Below are 17,957 nucleotides of genomic sequence, written 5' to 3'. Positions count from 1 at the left end.
AAAAGCCATCGCCTGGGCACAATGAGGCACACTGAGAAACAGTGAAGGGACAAGAAGGAGAGACCTCAGCTTCCTCTGTTGTGGGTCTTCAAAGTGCACCTGCAGCAGTCAGCTATTTTCCCTTATTATTTGGCTCTTTTCAAGATTTTCTTTGTGATACTGTTTTTATTTTTTTATTATTTTTATTTTTCTGTTTCCTAAGAGTCTCTACATGTTGTAGGTACTTCCCTCATCCAAAATTTCCTTTCTTCTTACGATAAAAGAATACAGATTATTCCCTCAATAATGGGAAAGGACAAATAGAAGCTGCTTCACCCCATCTGAGGTCAGGCTGTTTCCACACATAGGAAAATTGCAGGTAAGTGGAGGGGATTTTATCTAAGTGTAGGAACCAGGGGTGAAAATGTTGATTTTCTCCTCTATGAGAAGGGCAGAGCCAGCCATGCACACCCACAGAGCACAGAGCTTTTCATTGCTTCTTCATTTTTAAGTAAAATCATAGGGAAACTGTCAGACAATCAATGTGCAGAAGTGGTACAATCTCTTGAAAAGCCACTTACAGATCTGCAAAACTTGCAAAAAACAATTTTCTGTTTATCCAATTGTTTTCCCATCTCCAGATAAGACCCCGTGCTCTGATCCATTTTTTGTGCGTGCATCAACAGATTTACAAAAAGAAACAAGTCAGCAACTGGCAATTTATTCAAGGTGTTGAAAGTATCAGACAGTTGGTAGATTAGAAAGCAAACTGATTCCTCCAGAATTTCTTGGGGGACTCTCAGGAAATGGGATCCAGTAGGAGCTGGTCTGAAGTGGGGACTACTCCATTTCTAAGGAACTGTACATCAATGAGGAACTAGTTCAATGCTTTCTCAATCAAAGAAAAACCTGACTTCAGTACACGTCTGACCAAATGCCCAAGCTGTACAAACCTAAGTCAAGGTGTGAATGCAACTCTCTGAAAGGAAATTTTGTCATTTATTTCATTTATTTCATTAGTAAACATGGAAGTTTGGTGGCCCTTCCAGGCAGGGGGGCTGGAGCTTCATGATCCTTGGGGTCCCTTCCAACCCGGGTCATTCTGTGATTCTGTGATTCATTTCTCTGCATTGACAAGACTATCTTCCTTGTGTAAGCAGAAAGAAGAGCTGCTGGAGAGGAGCTCTGCTGAGAGGGACCTGGGCGTCCTGGTGGACGACAGATTGACCATGAGCCAGCAGTGTGCCCTTGTAGCCAAAAAAGCCAGGGGTGGGTAAAAGATCTAACACACATCTCTATGATGGGGGTGGCCCAATCACAAGCAGTGCTGCGCTCAGTTGTTCTGCTTGCCTGCTCCTCGAGGAGTTAGGAGAAATCTATGCCTGTTGCGTGTTCGAGTGCGTGTGCAATGCCATGTGGAGGGCTTATCGCAATAAAGATTGGCGGATTTGCTGCGTAGACCGGTCAGAACTCAGATCTGCGTTGTGCTTCCTGCGGCACCAAACGCCCAACAGTGGCAGTTCCGTGCATTGGCCAGCAGGTGGCAGCAGAGACCACGGAAAGAACGTCTGCGGGACAGACCCTGGGGATCTGTTCTCTTTTGATTATAGGGGAAATATATTGAAAGCTTCAGATTTCATTAATCTTTGTGGGAATCATATAATGTGCAACTCAGATCTACCTCTTCGTGCAGTGACTGCCTGTAAATTTGCTAGAGCCTGATATAATATGGCCTTGTGCTTTCCGCTAACTCACCTTCATTTCATTTTCATTAAATTTGCTTGGTAGTCAGATTTTGGTGTGTGGATATTTTAAAACAATCAAACTGACATTGGCAAAAAAAAAATAAAAATAATTAAAAAAAAATTCACGACAGCATCAATTGTATCAATCTTTATAGGTAAGATAAAGAAGAGCAGTTTCCCTTAATTTTCTGTGCCTCTTTACTTTCTTACCCTCTCCCCTTGTGTGAGAAACTCTCAAAGACAAAGATTTCTAGTTAGGCAAAGCTGGCAGCGATAGCAGCAGTGCTTATTCATTACTGCAGTACTGCGCGCACATCCCCTGTTGGCAAGGGAGAAATTGCACACCAGTCAGTGAATTTAATTCTGTTCTATGCCCTAAACCCAATTCAGGTGATGCTCTCATGGCTCTCATTGGTTGAGCATCTCAGGCTCACAGACTCCTCGAGACTGTTGCTAGGATTCATTTCCATAGAAGGTCAGTTACCAACCTCTTGTTTTTAGGTCTGCCTTGTACTTTTCTGCGGAGAGAGAAGGGCAATGTTTCCAACAGTCAGTACATTCATTCTGTGCTGTGCTGGGCTCTACCCACCCTGTGTATTTATCTTGTGCTTGTCTCAATTCTACCCATGTCAGAATGCCCCCAGTCTGAACTTAACTCTGTTCAGCAACTTTCTTGGTGGAAAAACTACTTATACAGCTGTTTTACAAGAGGGTTATACATTCAGTTAGGGCCTACACTATGTACTGAAAATACTGGAAACTTCCACTGCAAAAACACAATCTACCTCTCCCATCTGTGCAGCCTTGCAGACCCAGAGCACGCCAGGTTATTTCTGCTTTCATAGCATTTGCATGCTATAGGGTGAGCACAAGGTTCTGCTGCTTGATTCTTCTGCAAGAGCTGCCTACCGGCAAATGGTTGCAGGGATGGAGGATGTGACAGAAAGCATTTGTCTCCACAAGAGCAGAGTTACATTCAGTGCAGAGAGTGTGAGAGTCAGGTTGGTGTGGAAAAGCACTGACACGCTGGGGATGATGCAGTGCTCACATGTCTAACACTCACAGACATTACTGTCAGAAGGATGGTGCTGTGTTGTGCTTCTACCTTTGGCAGCCCCTGGAGAAATGCTGTGGCACACAGAACACCTTTGTATTGCACTGACTGCTGCCATGCAGCATGGATTTAACACACCAAATCCAGAGGAGCGTGACTGCATCTAACTGCCCTGAGAAAAACTACTGTAGCTGAAGAGATGAGGAGGCAGCTGCTCATCTGCAGAACAAGCAGCACTGCCAGACATTGGGCCAGGTGAGCACCTCCTGCTGCAGCGTGATGATGACAGGGCTGGAGACGATCTGCAAAGCCAGCTTCAAAGTGGGAGACGTGAGTCAACATGGCAGGAGGACAGAGGTGTTAGGGAGCAGCCAAGGCATCAAAGAGTATCAAAAGGCTTTGAAAGGTATCACAAAGCGACAGCCAGGAAGACTGGGATTATCATGAGCAGCAACCTGGATGCTAGAGATTATTTGCTGCCATACAAAATGGTAGAGATCTTGCTGCTGACATCACAAAGCCATGCAAAATGGGAACCCAGAGCTCTGCCTGCACGAACCCCACAGCCATAGCATTGCAAGCTGAGCTGCCTTGCTGTTTGTTGCATTCATCCCAATCCCTGTGAATGAAGACTCAGAATGCAGCCAAGTCGATGATTGAGCATGAGAGTGACTTTATTCAATAAAAGACAGGAGGGCTTGAGAGGTCAAGGGTGAAGATAGGACTCCTCTTGTCAAGATGAGAGTGGCTCAGAGCTTGTGCTGCTGCCTGGTGCCTGGGACTGGCAGCCTGACTCTAAGTCCCCATCTAAGATGCTCAGCTTCACCTCACTGATGCTGCCCTGCTCCTGCATGGTGGTGCTGCTGTTGGGGCACTCGGGCTGTGCTTGGGATGGGCAGCACTGCAAAGGCGCTGGGTCACAATCCAGGCAGGTGACTGTGGTGTCTGGCAGGCTCAGGTCAGGAGATTCAGCAGAGCCAGGAGATATGAGAGCATGAACGTGGATGAGCCCCTTGTGTCCATCACTGTTACCATGTGGAAGGCTGTCATCCGAATTGCAGCGATTTGTGCTTAATAAGAACTCTCCATTGATGGAAACACACTGCACATCACTACTTGGTTTGGATCATTGGGGTTGACAAGGGCTCGAATCACCTAGGAAGGCACAGAAACACAAGGGTTAGTGTCAAACGTTTGCAAGTTGAATCATGCAAGAGGTTGTTGATACTTGGTAATAGAGTGGTGGCAGGACGAAGCAAATAAGCTTGAAGCAACAGAGCCACTGTCTTGAAAGTGATCCTCGTGCAGGTCCATAAGTTTTGACTCTGCCTGGACTTCATATGGGGTAGTATGACATCACAAAGGGATGATATGATGTCACAAAGGGGCATTATGATGTCACAAATAAGCATTATGATGTCACAAAGGGGCATTATGATGTAACAAAGGGGCATTATGATGTCAAAAGGGGCATTATGACATCACAAATAAGCATTATGACGTCACAAAGGGGTATTATGACGTCACAAAGGATCGTTATGATGTCACAAAGAGGCATTATGACATCACAAAGGGGTATTGTGACGTCATAAAGGAGCATTGTGATATCACAAAGGAGCATTATGACATCACAAAGGGCATTATGACATCACAAAGAAGCATTATGATGTCACAAAGGGGCATTGTGACGTCACAAAGGGGAGACATTATGTCATCAGAAAGGGGCATTGTGATATCACAAAGGAGCATTATGACATCACAAAGAAGCATTGTGATGTCACAAAGAAGCATTATGATGTCACAAAGGGGCATTGTGATGTCACAAAGGGGCATTATGACGTCACAAAGGAGCATTATGATGTCACAAAGGAGCATTATGACGTCACAAGGGGATGTTACCATCACCCTGCGCCCAACTTCTCTCTCCCTCCTATTGGCTCCCTCTCCCACCAATCCCTGATCTCCCCTCCCCTTAGGCATTGAATTCTCTTCTCACTACCTCCTCCCATTCCTTCCCTAGGAACAGAAACCATTCAGATTCTACAGCAAACTACAGCATCTGCACTGCAAGAGCACACTGAACCACCTGCAACAGTGAAACATGGTTTTGGAGAGTGGGTTTGAAAACACACCTTTAGACAGCTGTCTCCCTGTAGCCAAAAGGAAACCAAGCAGCAAAAGAAGAGTCCAGCCTGAAACATGCCCATGCTACTAGCCCAGGTTTTTCACAGTGAATGCAGAATCCATCCTGTTCATGAGGTGACAAATGACCAGTGGGTCTCCCCTTGCTCCACCCCTTCTCCTTCAAAGCCAGAAAAAGAAAGAAAAAACAAGCAGAAGAAACCCAGACGTACCTTTCCACACACAGAGCAGAAAGTGGAACAGCAGTTGTCTCCTTCCTGAGACATGGTGGGGAGCATCCCAGAGGAAGCCCAAGTTCTTTGCTTCTCTCCACAGGGACTTCAAGCACTCTTGGCAAGAGCTGCTTAGGTTCTTTCTTCAACTGCTTCCATCACCAGAATCTCCTTTGGAAAAGGATCCCTAAAGAAAGAATCAGCAAATGAAAAAGAATGAGCAATAACCACTTTCCCAGTTTTCTTCTGACATGCAATTTAGACTCTCAACTCTGGCAGGGTCTTAAAATCAGCTGGTTACAAGAACTGTCCCACAATATATCCAGCTTCTGTACAGCTGCCGTTATTTCTGACAGCAAGTGTAATCACAGAATCATAGAATGGCCCGGGTTGGAAAGGACCTCAAGGATCATGAAGATCAATCACCTCCCTGTCCCTGCTGGCCATCCCCTAGTATGGAGCCCAGGGGACCATTTGCTCTCTGAGCTGCAAGAGCACGCTGATGGCTCACGTTCTGTTTTTCATCCACCAGGACCCCCAGGTCCTTCTCTGCGGGGCTTCTCTTAAGGACTGCTCCTCCCAGGCTGTAGAAATGCCTGGGATTCCTCCAGCCCAAGTGCAAAACTTGCACTTTGCTGTGTTCCACCTCATTAGATTCACCTAGGCCAACCTCTCAGTTGAGCTCCCTCTGAATGGCATCCCTTCCTTCCACTGCATCAGCCGCACCACTCAGCAAACAGCAGAGGGTGCACTCCATTGCATCATTGGTGTCACTGATAACCATGTAAAAAAGCACTGGTCCCAAGAACTGGTCCTGAACACCTCCAGGGATCCCACCACCTCCCCAGGCAGCCTGTGCCAGTTAATTCTGTGGGCAGAACTGCCAGTATGAAATATTATGCTATCGTGACAAAGAAAGAGAAGAAAAGCAAAATTAAGACTAGCTGACAAGCCTTGGCAGGGTGTTCTGCTCTCCTTAAATTTATACCCATTATTCAATTCTCTTTGGAGCTGTCTCCATGCCTCTCTGGAGTTTGTTCTTTGAGAAGAAGCAATTAAGTAAGCTCTCCAATGCCAAAGTGCATACACTACTCTAGAGCTTTCTCGTCTCTCCATGGATCAACAAGGGTGACAAGCCAGCAGAATATGATGAAGAGCCTCATGCATACTCAGTGTAAAAAAAAAAAAAAGGCAATTGTTGCTGGGAAGAAGGTGCATTTGCATTTGTGTCATCTGCAGAGGGTACTGCAGAAATGGAAAGTCTTCCACTGGAGCAAACAAAGGGCTCTCATTTATTGCAATCAAGGCCCAGCGTGTGGATCTCAGAGATCAGACCTACACCCTGCAGCTAAACAGAGACCTGCGTGGGAATGTTCAGTTTCTCTCTACATCTGTGTCAGAAAAATCCCACCATGGAATGACAGCTAAGTAAACATCCCTGTGACTCTTCACAGGTCTCTTCTACACTTGGGATCACTGCTACAAAAAGAGCTGTTGACATCATCTCTCGTGGCCAACCTGAGAGAAGAGCAGGAAGGCTGGGATGCTCTTTTTCCTATCTTTCCCTTGATTTCCTCTATATCTTAGGGACGAATCACAGGACAGAACACAGAAATCAAATGGCTCTACAAAGCAGATTGGCCAGTTCAAGTCAAAACAGCCACTGAAAACACCCCAGATGCTGTCTGACAACAGCTGGACTGTCAGGGAGTCAGGTGAATGCAGTCTGCTGGCCCTGGGCAGGAAGAGCACAGCCCAGACTGTCACATACCTTTCACTGAAAGCTGATAGAGCATTTTATCCCCCTCACAGATGCACTGACAACTTCCAGCATCATCCATTGAGATGCTGTGAATTTTCAGGGTGTGTTTCTTCCCCACAATTTGCAGTTCATAATTTTCACTGGCCTTGAGCTCCTTCCCATCCTTCATCCACCCCACAGTAGCGCCTGTGTCTGAAAGCTCAGCCTGCAGTTTGGCTTCCTCACGCAGCCGAGCGGAGATCTTTTCTACATCTTTGCTCTTATTGGTAAATCTCACTGCAGCACCTGTCAGGAGCAAAGACCTCGTTATTTCAATTTAGATCAGGCTAACGTGGTCAATGTTTCCTGCAACATCTCTGAAAAAGTATCACCTTCTGTTCCTGCACTCATCATTGTGTCACTGCTGAGCAATTCAAGATATTTCATTTGGTCTTCTTGCCGGATTTACTAAGTAAAAATCAACCAAACATCTCCTTCTACTGATTAAGAATGCTCTAAACATGCTTCTGCAGAGGTTTCCACCCAATGACAAACAGGTCCTCCCATAATGAATGTTTATTTGTTCTATTTGGTCATGCAAAGCTGATTGATAGAGATATTATTGGAATGATTGCTCCCCTACTTCTAAATTATTCCAGTGCAATCAGAAAGGCTGTCTGAACCTGGAGCTGAACGTACTGCTCTATGGTGATGCAGTGGTAAACCTGGTGACTGAATGCACTGGCCAAGAGCTGTGAACTGCAGACATTCATCAGCTGGCATGAAGCAATCTGGTTCAGATACCAAGCAGCTGGGTAGATTGGCTTACCCTACACTCTGTGCTATCATGTTTAGGTCATTACCAGGACTCACGTCAGTCCATGGGATGCAATTTCAGGTATTTGGTAAAGGCAGTGAATGCCTGCAGCCCCAGTTCTAATCAGCAGATCACAGCAACTATGCCTTGACTGTAAGATGAAAGGAGAAGGATCAAAGCAAATACCTCTCACTCTCATCTTGCTGCTAACATCAACATTTTCGGCAACAAATTTCACTTCTGCTCCATCATCGTTCTTGGTGATGTTCTTTATCATTAGGCTGTGAGTAGTTTGGGTTCTCTTGATGATGGAGGTCTCACTTTCTTTTAAGACTTTACCATAGAGGTACCAAGTGCTGCAACACGTTGTTATAAGGTCAATAGTAAACATGGCATCCCCTCCAGGTACAGCTTCACCAGTTGTTAGGGGGGATTTCACAGCCAGGACTGGTTCTGAGGAAGAACAACATGTATGTCTTAATGCTCTTTAGATGCAAGTCTGGTATCTCATTTAGAGATGGAAGATTAAATCATAGAGACATTTCTTCTTCTCCCTTTGCATGAGTGCTGGAAGAAGCACTTCTATGCTTCAAATCTGTTACAGAAAGTTCTGCCTCTTGCACATGTGAGATATCAAAAGATAAGGATATTCATGTCTCTGTCACAGAAACAGAACTTGTATCACTTTAGTGGTAGCTGGAGGTTGATAGGAGAACTAGGAAGAAGGGAAAGCCTTTGGTGTGTTAATGCACTACTATCCTAAAAGTCAAAGGAAACATCTTTAGGGAACCAACACAGCTGCTCAGCTCACACTGACCCATTTCCATTGGGGTTTTTGTGCTTACCAAGGTGCACGCTTCCTGGGAATTCCAGAGACGGGCTCTGTCCATGCGCATTGACTGCAGACACTCGGAACTGATCATCAGCCTCTTCAGACAGATTGCTCACCGTGAACTCTGGGACGGGGACATGAGACTCGTGGCACCTCACCCATGTGAAGCCAGTTAGTTTATTGCCTTCCACAATGTAGCCATCGATTGGAATGGGGCGTTGCATCTTCGGAGGGGACCATGCCAGCGTCACTGACGTTTCTGTTTTATTTTTCACCACGGGGTCAGCTGGGGGCTGGGTGGGAGGTTTTCTGGGAACTGAACAGAAATAAATACAGAAATATTAGCATAAGGTCATTTAGGCTGGAAAAGGCCTTCAAGATCAGCAGACTCAACTTTCAGCATGACCTACTGAGTCCCACCATTAACTACTGTGGTACCTGAGGACATACATGACAAGCTTATTCCTGCAGGTATTTGCATAGTGAATATATTCACCCTCTGGCTGATTCTGAACATTTTAGAGGTTAAAATCCCATCAGACTTTTTCACCGTGTGCAGCCACTGATACAGGCAGGAGGCTGGGAATTACCTGATGGGCTCTAGTTACAGACTACTGACACAGTAAAGGATTGAGTTCATTTCATTTTGGCCATCAGAAAGTTTGGTGTCTGGTTTAAGTCATCCATCTAGACTCCAATTATCATCATATGGAGAACAGCGCATTTAGGAGAACTCATCTCATCTTAATAAACCTGAATGAAATCACAGAATCATAGGATCACGGGAGGGCTTGGGTTGGAAGAAACCTTCAAGATCATCCAGTTCTAAACACCCTGCCATGGGCTGGCTGCCCACTAACCAGCTCAGGCTGCCCATCACCCATCCAACCTCGCCTTCAACACCAGGGACAGGCATCCACAGCTTCTCTGGGCAGCCTGAAATGGAAGCAATGAGCCACATGTTGAAGATACTCAAACATTCATGACTGTAGAGAGAGCCAAATACTCCATACATATTGCCTGCCTGGTCAGTGGTATTAAAATGCCAACAACAGACTCATCCAGCTCATTGAAAATGGTGTGAACATGGCGTACAGGATTCTTCCAGCAGCGAGTTAGATCTGCAAAGTGTAAAAACTGGAAATCTCAATGCGATACAATTTTCCCTCATAACATAAATAGAAACGTAACTGTTTTGGGGTGCACTGTTACCAGCCTGTCAGTTGCTGTTGGTCAGTGCTAGATTCCAAAGGTCCCACTAACATAGCATGAAGCTGAAAGCTAGACGCTGGAATCAGATCTCCTGACCTTACCATCAGAAATCGAGATGTCATATTTTGCTCAGAGGTGCCTGCTTGTAGGAGGGACAGCTTCCGAGCTTTTTCTGCTCCAGGAACCAGCTCGAGCTTCAGAATTTAAACAGCAGTCAGAAATTAAACTGAGCTTTGTCACCTCCATCAAACAGAAGGAGTGGTTGGGTGGTACAGCTTTCCAAATAACTTAGAAACTGTCACAACAATCAGATGCCTACCTTTTCTTTTTGAACTTGTTAATACATAGAGCTTAATAGCATCAGAATGCCCCAAGCACTTCAGATAACACGACAGCTGTAAACCCTTCTTTAAGGATTCCTTTGTTTAACCACTGAGTAACTGTAATTCAGTGGTGCTGGTGGGAGAAGGGAAGTCCTAATCTTCCCAGATGGTGAATAGAGTTGATGTTCACATGCAGACAGGTGCTGCAGCACAGCCAGAAACCACTCATTTGGGAAACACAGCACCAAGAAAATAATGGGAATAGCTTCATAAAATCAGGCAGCTTCACCCAAATTTCATGTCAGGTCCATTATTCTTCCTATTTTCAGGAAGAAAGGTTTTCCCTTATTCTTGTAGTTTTATTTTCTTTTCCTTTCATGCAAGCAGCTTTGTAGCTTACAAATTGTTTTCTAATCACCTCCTGGTGTGGACAAATCACACAGGTTTGACTCCATGTTTTACATAGTTACCATTTTATCTTTGTTCCAGTATTGAACTGTACAGTCATAGAATGGCCTGGGTTGAAAAGCATCTCAAAGATCATCCAGTTCCAACCCCCTGCTTTGTGCAGGGTCGCCAACCACCAGACCAGGCTGCCCAGAGCCACATCCAGCCTGCCTTTGAATGCCTGCAGGGATGGAGCACTGCAGGGCTGGGCTGAGGGCACAGCCCTTCCACTGCAGGGTCACTGGGGAGCCCTGAACGAGGGCCAGGACTGGGGGCCTGGATGGGGTGCTTGGGCTCTGCACACCAAGCAGGGCACACTGCACCATCCCATCCCATCCCATCCCATCCCATCCCATCCCATCCCATCCCATCCCATCCCATCCCATCCCATCCCATCCCATCCCATCCCATCTAGCTCAGCAACAGCTAGAAACACTGCTGCGTTACCAACACTGTTTTTCTCCTAAAGCCGAAACAGAGCACCAGATGCCAAGAAGGGAAAATCAACTCCGTCCCAATGGAGACCAGAACATGGTTTAATTTGACAGGGGGGGATGCGGGGATGGACTGAAGAAGGACTCCCGGATTCCAACACTGCAGCTGTGGCAAACACACACAGTGAATACAAGGGCTCCTTCCAGACCGAACCTGCCCAAGGACAGGGACGGCTGTGGGGCTCTGGGGCGAGCCCAGGGCAAGAGGAGGGGTTCTATGTGGAGGCGGATGGAACGGGGTGAGATCACAGCCCCGTTACAATGGGCTTTGACCACCAGGAGGCAGAGCTGGAACACGAGGCTCATTCGCCGCTGTTCCTCGCTGCGAGATGGAGCAGAGACCCCCACTCCGAGTTCGAGAGGCTTGGCCAGAGAGGCACGGAGCATCCCGCACCCCCACGGCCCCGCAGGGGCCCGGCGAGGTGCATGGGGTGCAGCCCCAGCAGGGGCCCGTGGGCTCAGCTGAGGATCCTTTTGCCTCCGTTGTGTCACCTCAGGACGAGGATCCCCTGAGCTACATCGACGCCTGCTGTGCATGCAGACCGCAGGTAGTGTGCACTCTGTGCTTCCATGGCTGCCCCTGCCCGGCTGTGCCCAGAGGGTGCCGGGGTCCCCCGATGCCAACCCCTGTAACTCCCCTCCTGTCTCAGACACAGGAACAGAAGCTGCGCTTTCTGGCCTGCGTCCGCACTGCCTGCACAGCTGCCATCACGGACAGCGTGGTCCACAGCCAGCTGTGTGACTACGTGCTGAAGGTGGTGCTGTGCATTGAGGTAATGGAGCACTGCAGGGCTGGGCTGAGGGCAAAGCCCTTCCACTGCAAGGTCACTGGGGAGCCCTGAACGAGGGCCAGGACTGGGGGCCTGGATGGGGTGCTTGGGCTCTGCACACCAAGCAGGGCACACTGCACCATCCCATCCCATCCCATCCCATCCCATCCCATCCCATCCCATCCCATCCCATCCCGCTGTGCCCACAGGTGCTGCTGCAGGAGGAGCCCGCCGAGCACCTGGACACGGAGCTCCGGCAGCAGGCCATGAGCACCATCGCCACCATGAGGTACCGCCCCAGCACGGCTTTGCCAGCGTGGAGGCATCGGTCCCAGCCGGGGCCCTGAGCGGGACAGGCTGCAGGGCACAGGGTGCTGAGCGGAGCATCACACCTCTGCCCTCTCTCCCCTCGCAGTGGAGCATGGCTGCTTCCAGAGGAGAAGAACGGTCTCCTGCGTGCCTGCCTCGGCAGCGTCCTCCACCTCCCTTGCTACGAGGACGACGCGGACCTGGATGCGGCACTCTACGTGGAGGTGCGCATCAGCTGAGCCCTGAGGACGCTTCCTGGGCACCAGCACCCGGGATGCCCCTCCGCTGCCAGCAGGACGCAGCAGGGCAGGCCGCCCTGACCCCTGTCCTCCTTTGCAGACCATGGAAGCCCTGCACCACCTGCTGCAGGTGCTGGTGAGCAGCGCTGGCCGCTTTGTCCTCGTGGAGCTGCAGAACATCATGGAGGTTTGGATGTGGCAACGCTGGGGTTTGCGGGGATGGTTCAAGGCCACAAAGGAGGGATCCACACGAGGTCCCCCCAGGGCCTGCTGCGGGCAGGGGGTGCTGGCCCAAAACTAGCCCGTGTGGTGTTAGAGGGATGGGTGGGGAGCAGCGGGAAGATGGCAGGGCTGCAGCAGGACAGGGACGCAACCACCCACCCCGCTGCAGCTGGGGAGCAAAGGGAAGGACGAGTGCCCCGTGCTGTGGGCACAACAGCAACTTTTCTCTCCACAGCTCCTGCTGCCCTTCACCACGTGCCAGCTGGCGGCCGTGGAGGAGAGGGCTGTGGTGTGCATTGCCAGGCTGCTCGCCTTCAGCAACACCTGCGTCTTGCCTGAGGTAGGGAGTCCCGGCGCGCTCAGCTCTGGGACCACATCCTGGCTCCCCAGCCAGAGCCCACCTGTGTCCAGGCTTGCACAGAGCCTGGGCTGGGCCCTGCTGCCCACTCAGCCGTGCTGCCTCTCTCCCCAGCTGTGCACCTGCTTCGTTGGAACCGCGGTGTTCCAGCACAAGTGCCAGGAGAACCAACGCTTCCCCGTGCTGGGAAAGCTGGTCGGACACCTCATCCTGTCCTGCACTTCCACGGATGACAGGACCAGAGATGAGGCGATTAATGCTGTTCATCAGCTTTTCATCTTCATCGCTGCCCCAAGTGAGAGGAGTTGTGTTGGGCTAGGTCCCTCCAGATGCCCAGACCCCTCACTGACACCGTGTGTGCTCCTGTCCAGGACTGCCATGGCAACCGGAGGAGCGCACAGTACCACAGCTCTGGGACAGCCAAACTTCGCTCCACCAGGAGGTTTCCCGTGAGGACAGAGCCAGAAATATCTTCGAGGTACAAAGAGCAAACCCTGAGCCCACAGGAGAACCCAGGCCTGCAGTGTCAGGAAGAGTGCACGCACTGTCCCCGAGCAGCCCTGGTGCCTTTGGGGCCCTCACGCTTCATATCCCTGGCATCACCCAGCACAGCCTCTGCTCCCAGTTCTCCTGGGACACCTGCACAGCTGAGCAGCCAAGCAGAGGATAAGTCATCCCTCCTCTCCTCCCTCCCACAGGTCCTTCTGAAATACCTCCTGTACCCTGAAAAGGTCAACATTTTACTCACAGCCATTGAGAGCATGAAAGCACCGAGCCTCCACAGCACCCAGCTGGCTGCCCACATGGTGGATGTGCTCGCAGGAGAGGCTCGCTTCCCTCCACAGCAGGTGGGAACCTGCTGCTGCCTCCGCTCCAGCCCTGGGGGCTCTGCTCCATCCCTGGCACTGCGCTTGGCCGGCAGGCAGCAGTGGGGATGGCAGCAGGGCCCTGCTCTGGTGCCATCCCATTCTCACCCATGCTCCCCCCCTCCAGGTGCAAAAGATTGTGAAGGCGATCCACAGCAGCCTGCCTTCCATCAAAGCCAAGCCAGCTCTTGAAAGCCTGAGCAGGGCCTTGCTTGTGCTGGCCAGCAAATTCCCAAAGGAGATGGTCAGCAGCCTGCTGGTCTGCTCTCTCACCTGCTCCAGGTATGGGGCCACAGCCCTCAGGGCTCCTCTCCCCCCCCCTCCCCACCCCACGGCCGTCAGCCAGGCAGGAGCAGCCACGCTGACAGCCCTGGGGACCTGCAGAGTTGCTGTCACCATGTGGAGGGAAATGCTCTCGGAGTCTTCAACCGTGAAGACGGTGCTGCAGGAGGTGTTCCAAGTGCTCATAAACCACACTCTGCAGCACACCTCCCCATTCATCAAGGAGAGGCCACGTGTCCTTGCCCTGGCCGTGAGTTCCTCATTCACCCAGCTGAACCCCAGCTGAGTCCCCACTCCCCTTCCCTGTCCACCCCCGAGCCTTCTTCCTGCCCTGGGATGCATCCATAGACCTGCCTGGGGCTCTGGGGGTCTCCCTCCCCCCCCCTCCCTTTCTCCATCCCTACACTTCTAAAGACGGGATGGAAACCCAGGGGACAGGGCAAGAATCATATCCGGGTGCTTTCTGCAGGCAGCAAGGATCCTACCAGAGATACTCCAGCTGCCTCTGGTCCTCAAGGAGGCTGAAGCCATCTTCCCCCAGCTCTTCCCAGCCCTTCTCCTGCAAGTGTCCTTCACCACGGAGCTGACGCTGCAGGAGGTGGAAATCTTCTGGGAGGGGCAACAGCAGCACCAGCTCACTCCCATCAGGTGCCACATCCCCGTCCCCCTGCTGCACCCAGGGACCCGGTGCTGGGGCTCCTGATGTGACTCGCACCCTTCTCCACCTGCAGGTCCGCGGTGCAGTCCTTGAAGGTGCTGCTCTGCAGCGTGGGCCTCCAGAAGCAGATGGAGGCCATCCAGGAGCAGGGGGGCTGGGACGCGCTTCTCAGCACTGTGACCCACCTCCAGGGTGTGCAGGTGGTGGCCAGGTGGGAGCCCTTCCTTGTGGTGTCACGGGGGTCCCCAGTTCTCAGCCAAACTGCAGCCACAGCACCAGAGCCTGTGGCCCCTGCAGCAGTGGCAAGAGGGCTGCACAGCCAGAGCTGCGTCTGCCTGGTTCAGGGCTCACGGTGCCTTCTTATCCCTGCAGGGTGATGAGGGAACTGCCTGCTGCTCTGCGTGACCCCATCTTCCAGCAGCTGGTTGAGCTGCTCAGCACCAACTTCTACTCCTGGGATATGGTGGCCATGGTCTTCCTCGTTGAGGTGAGCAACAGCTGCAGAAGCAGAGAACACTGGAGGCTGCAAGGCCACTGGCAGCACGAGCCCTGCTGCCTCCCTCGGGGCCTGCTGTCTTTCCCCAAGCTGACTGTTAGATCCAGCACTAAGAGCCACGTGTGTTGTTGCAGATGCTGGAATGCATGGACCTCAGCAAAGAGCTGCACCGCATCATAGGAATCTTTGCCCACTATCTGCAGAGCAAGAGGGTGGGCATGCAGCAGCTGGTGCTCAGGGGCATCCTGCAGCTCAGCAAGAGGCAGGACACGGTGAGCAGGGGTGGCCAGGAATGCCACAGGTTGGGCTGGGCCTGCCATGGGGCTGTAGCGGGGCCATGTACAACTCGGCAACTCTTCAGGCAGTGAGGAGCTGGTGCGCTCTGCCCACCCCATCACTGCCTGCTATTCAGGGCTGGTACTGGAGTAGCCTTGCCCTCATTACGCTTGCTGCCGTACCTAAAGGATGGGGTGTTTTTCCCCACAGGCAAGGACAATGATCATCTTCCTGCCGTGCATCATGGAGCAGCTGCAGGATGCAGATAGTGACATCCGTGCCACGGCCCTACCAATATTCAGCAACCTGCTGCACCTCCTGAAGGAGGTTAAGCTCAGCGTCATGGCTCTGGAGCTGGCTGGCAAGCTCCCAGCTCTGCTTAACGATGTAAGGATGATAGGGAGTCCAGCACACGAGGGATGTGGCTGCCAGCCCAGCGTGCCCATGCCTGCTGCCTTGTGACAGCGCACCAGGGGACTTTCCTGGCCGCTCACCAGGTTCAGGCACTGCGTGGTCCTGGGCAGACTTTCCGCTGGGCAGAGCTTGCACACTTTGGAGCAGTTCTGAGGGCATCCTCAAGATCTGCATCCTCTCAGCTCGGAGATTTTGCCCCCACTTCACTGGTGGTGCTGTCCCTGCTTGCCATGGACTTGGAGCTGCTGACACAGATGTCCTTCCTTCCTCCTCCACAGGAGTCCGGCACGGTGCGTCAGCTCTCCATCGACTTCTTCCTCAAAACGCTGAGCTTTGTGGAGGGCCAAGAAAAGAGGAAGATGCAGAAGACGGTGTGCAGGAACCTGGTCCTGCTGTATCTACACCTGCACGATGAGGAAGAGAACGTGTCCAAGGTGGGAATCAGGTTCATCTGGGGGAGGGTGATGCTGCTCCCGTGGTGCCCCCCATACATCAAGAGTACTGCAGCCCACAGCAGCATCAGCCCCTGCTGCTGCATCCTCCCTGCAGAGGGGCTCTGGGGACACGGGCTCTGCGGCTGCTCGGGCTGCGGTGCTATCTCAGCTCTTTGGCAGGCCTCCCAGAAAGCCCTCCTTGGTGCTGCACGGTTCCTGCGCTGGAGGAAGCTGGAGCACCTGGTGCAGACAGAGCAGTTCTGGCAGATCAGCGACTGCATGGTGTGTATGCGCAACAGTATGCCCATTCCCACACCCCAGGACAGGGTCGGGACCAGCCTGCACTGACCTCACATTCTTCCCTCTTCAGCTGACCAAGAGGAGGAGACAGAGTGCAGCGCAGGACTACCTGGGCGACTGCCTGCTCTACCTGCAGAGCCTGCAGGAAACCCTGCGACTGGAGGCCGTGAGGTTCATCGGTGAGCCACGAGGCTGAGCTTCCCCCATCCCCGGCCCTCCATGCTGCACCCACGGAACAGCGGGGGTCGCTGACGGGGCTTTGTGTTCGCAGGGCTCTTAGGGCGGCACATGAGGGATGAGCAGCGGGCTGACAGAGAGCACATCTACCAAAGTAAGCCAGGGAGTGGGATGTTGGGGCAGCCAGCAGGTGACATGCCTGTCCCTCGCTCCCTCCTGCCAGAGGGGAGAGCTGGGTCATCATGCCTCTCTGTTCCTCTTATCGCAGGCCTTCAGGGAATGAAGCATGACCCCAGTCCAGCTGTCGCTTCCTTGGCCCTTCAGACGCTGAAGATCCTGAAGGAAACGAGGCCACATCCACAAGGAGCCATTGGGCAGCTCTCCACCAGGCTCCGTGGCACATGGAGGAGGTGGCGCTCCTCCCGGGCAGACAGCTGAGCGCCCTGCAAAGCTCCCAGCATCTCCTGCCTGCTGCTCAGCCCCACTCCTCGGGCACATCACTTCCCTTTGCCCCATCGCCCGCACAAATTGTGCTTTTGGAAAGTAAATGGGAGTCGTTAGGACTGGCCCTAGTATCCAGTTTTCATAGTGACTGGGCCCGTGTGCTGCTTTGTAACCTGTTATACTGCAGATAACAGCGGAGCGACATAATGGGAGAATTTCTAGCATTTCCAATGCAGTCTCAGGAACTGCAATTATTAGGCATTATCCAGGTTATTATCCAGTGTGCTTCTATTTTATTAATAAATTGGATGTGAATCAAATAGGATCTAATGTTACCAATGCTGGAATCTATGGGAATAGGCATTTGATGTGTTAGTAATGCTGGTTACAATGCTGTTAGCCTACCAATGAGCCTTTTCTAAATTGGAGAAGACAAAACCTGGACAGAAATCTCGGGTGAAGGGGATGTTCCTGTATCATAGTGTGATCACTTCCTTTCAGCCCGCTCATCAGGATTTGTAAACTATGACCGTGCATCACTTGAGACAAAGCTGTTGGGTGCACCTGGGCTGGAGTCAGGGAGGTCACAAGTACCTGATGGGGGCGGTCACATGTACCGGTATATACTATTTGTTGCAAGGCATTAAATTCGTTCTTTTGGCATTACGCACTGTGTGTGAGTCTCATCTGTTCCCCATGTGCGGAGGCACGGTA

At 51.4% G+C, this 17,957-nt stretch overlaps 1 protein-coding gene across 1 annotated transcript; it reads left to right on the top strand.

Moving 5' to 3' along the window:
* The first annotated feature begins 10,636 nt into the window (after positions 1–10,636).
* Positions 10,637–17,909, top strand: LOC146756081 (maestro heat-like repeat-containing protein family member 7). Its single transcript, XM_085524796.1, has 20 exons — positions 10,637–11,546; positions 11,649–11,822; positions 11,978–12,068; positions 12,117–12,301; positions 12,417–12,503; positions 12,774–13,191; positions 13,268–13,374; positions 13,595–13,744; positions 13,890–14,044; positions 14,147–14,294; positions 14,514–14,692; positions 14,776–14,913; positions 15,075–15,189; positions 15,333–15,470; positions 15,685–15,861; positions 16,167–16,322; positions 16,503–16,604; positions 16,693–16,801; positions 16,894–16,953; positions 17,068–17,909. The coding sequence occupies exons 1-20, from the start codon at positions 11,328–11,330 to the stop codon at positions 17,235–17,237; spliced, it is 3,078 nt and encodes a 1,025-aa protein (XP_085380922.1). The 5' UTR covers positions 10,637–11,327; the 3' UTR covers positions 17,238–17,909.
* The last annotated feature ends 48 nt before the right edge of the window (positions 17,910–17,957 follow it).

This window comes from Coturnix japonica, chromosome 28 (assembly GCF_054131305.1).
Source record: "Coturnix japonica strain WE chromosome 28, WE-NBRP24, whole genome shotgun sequence".
Taxonomy (NCBI): Eukaryota; Metazoa; Chordata; class Aves; order Galliformes; family Phasianidae; genus Coturnix; species Coturnix japonica.
The sequence above is the reverse complement of the archived record's forward strand: the minus strand, read 5'-3'. Positions and strand labels throughout refer to the sequence as shown.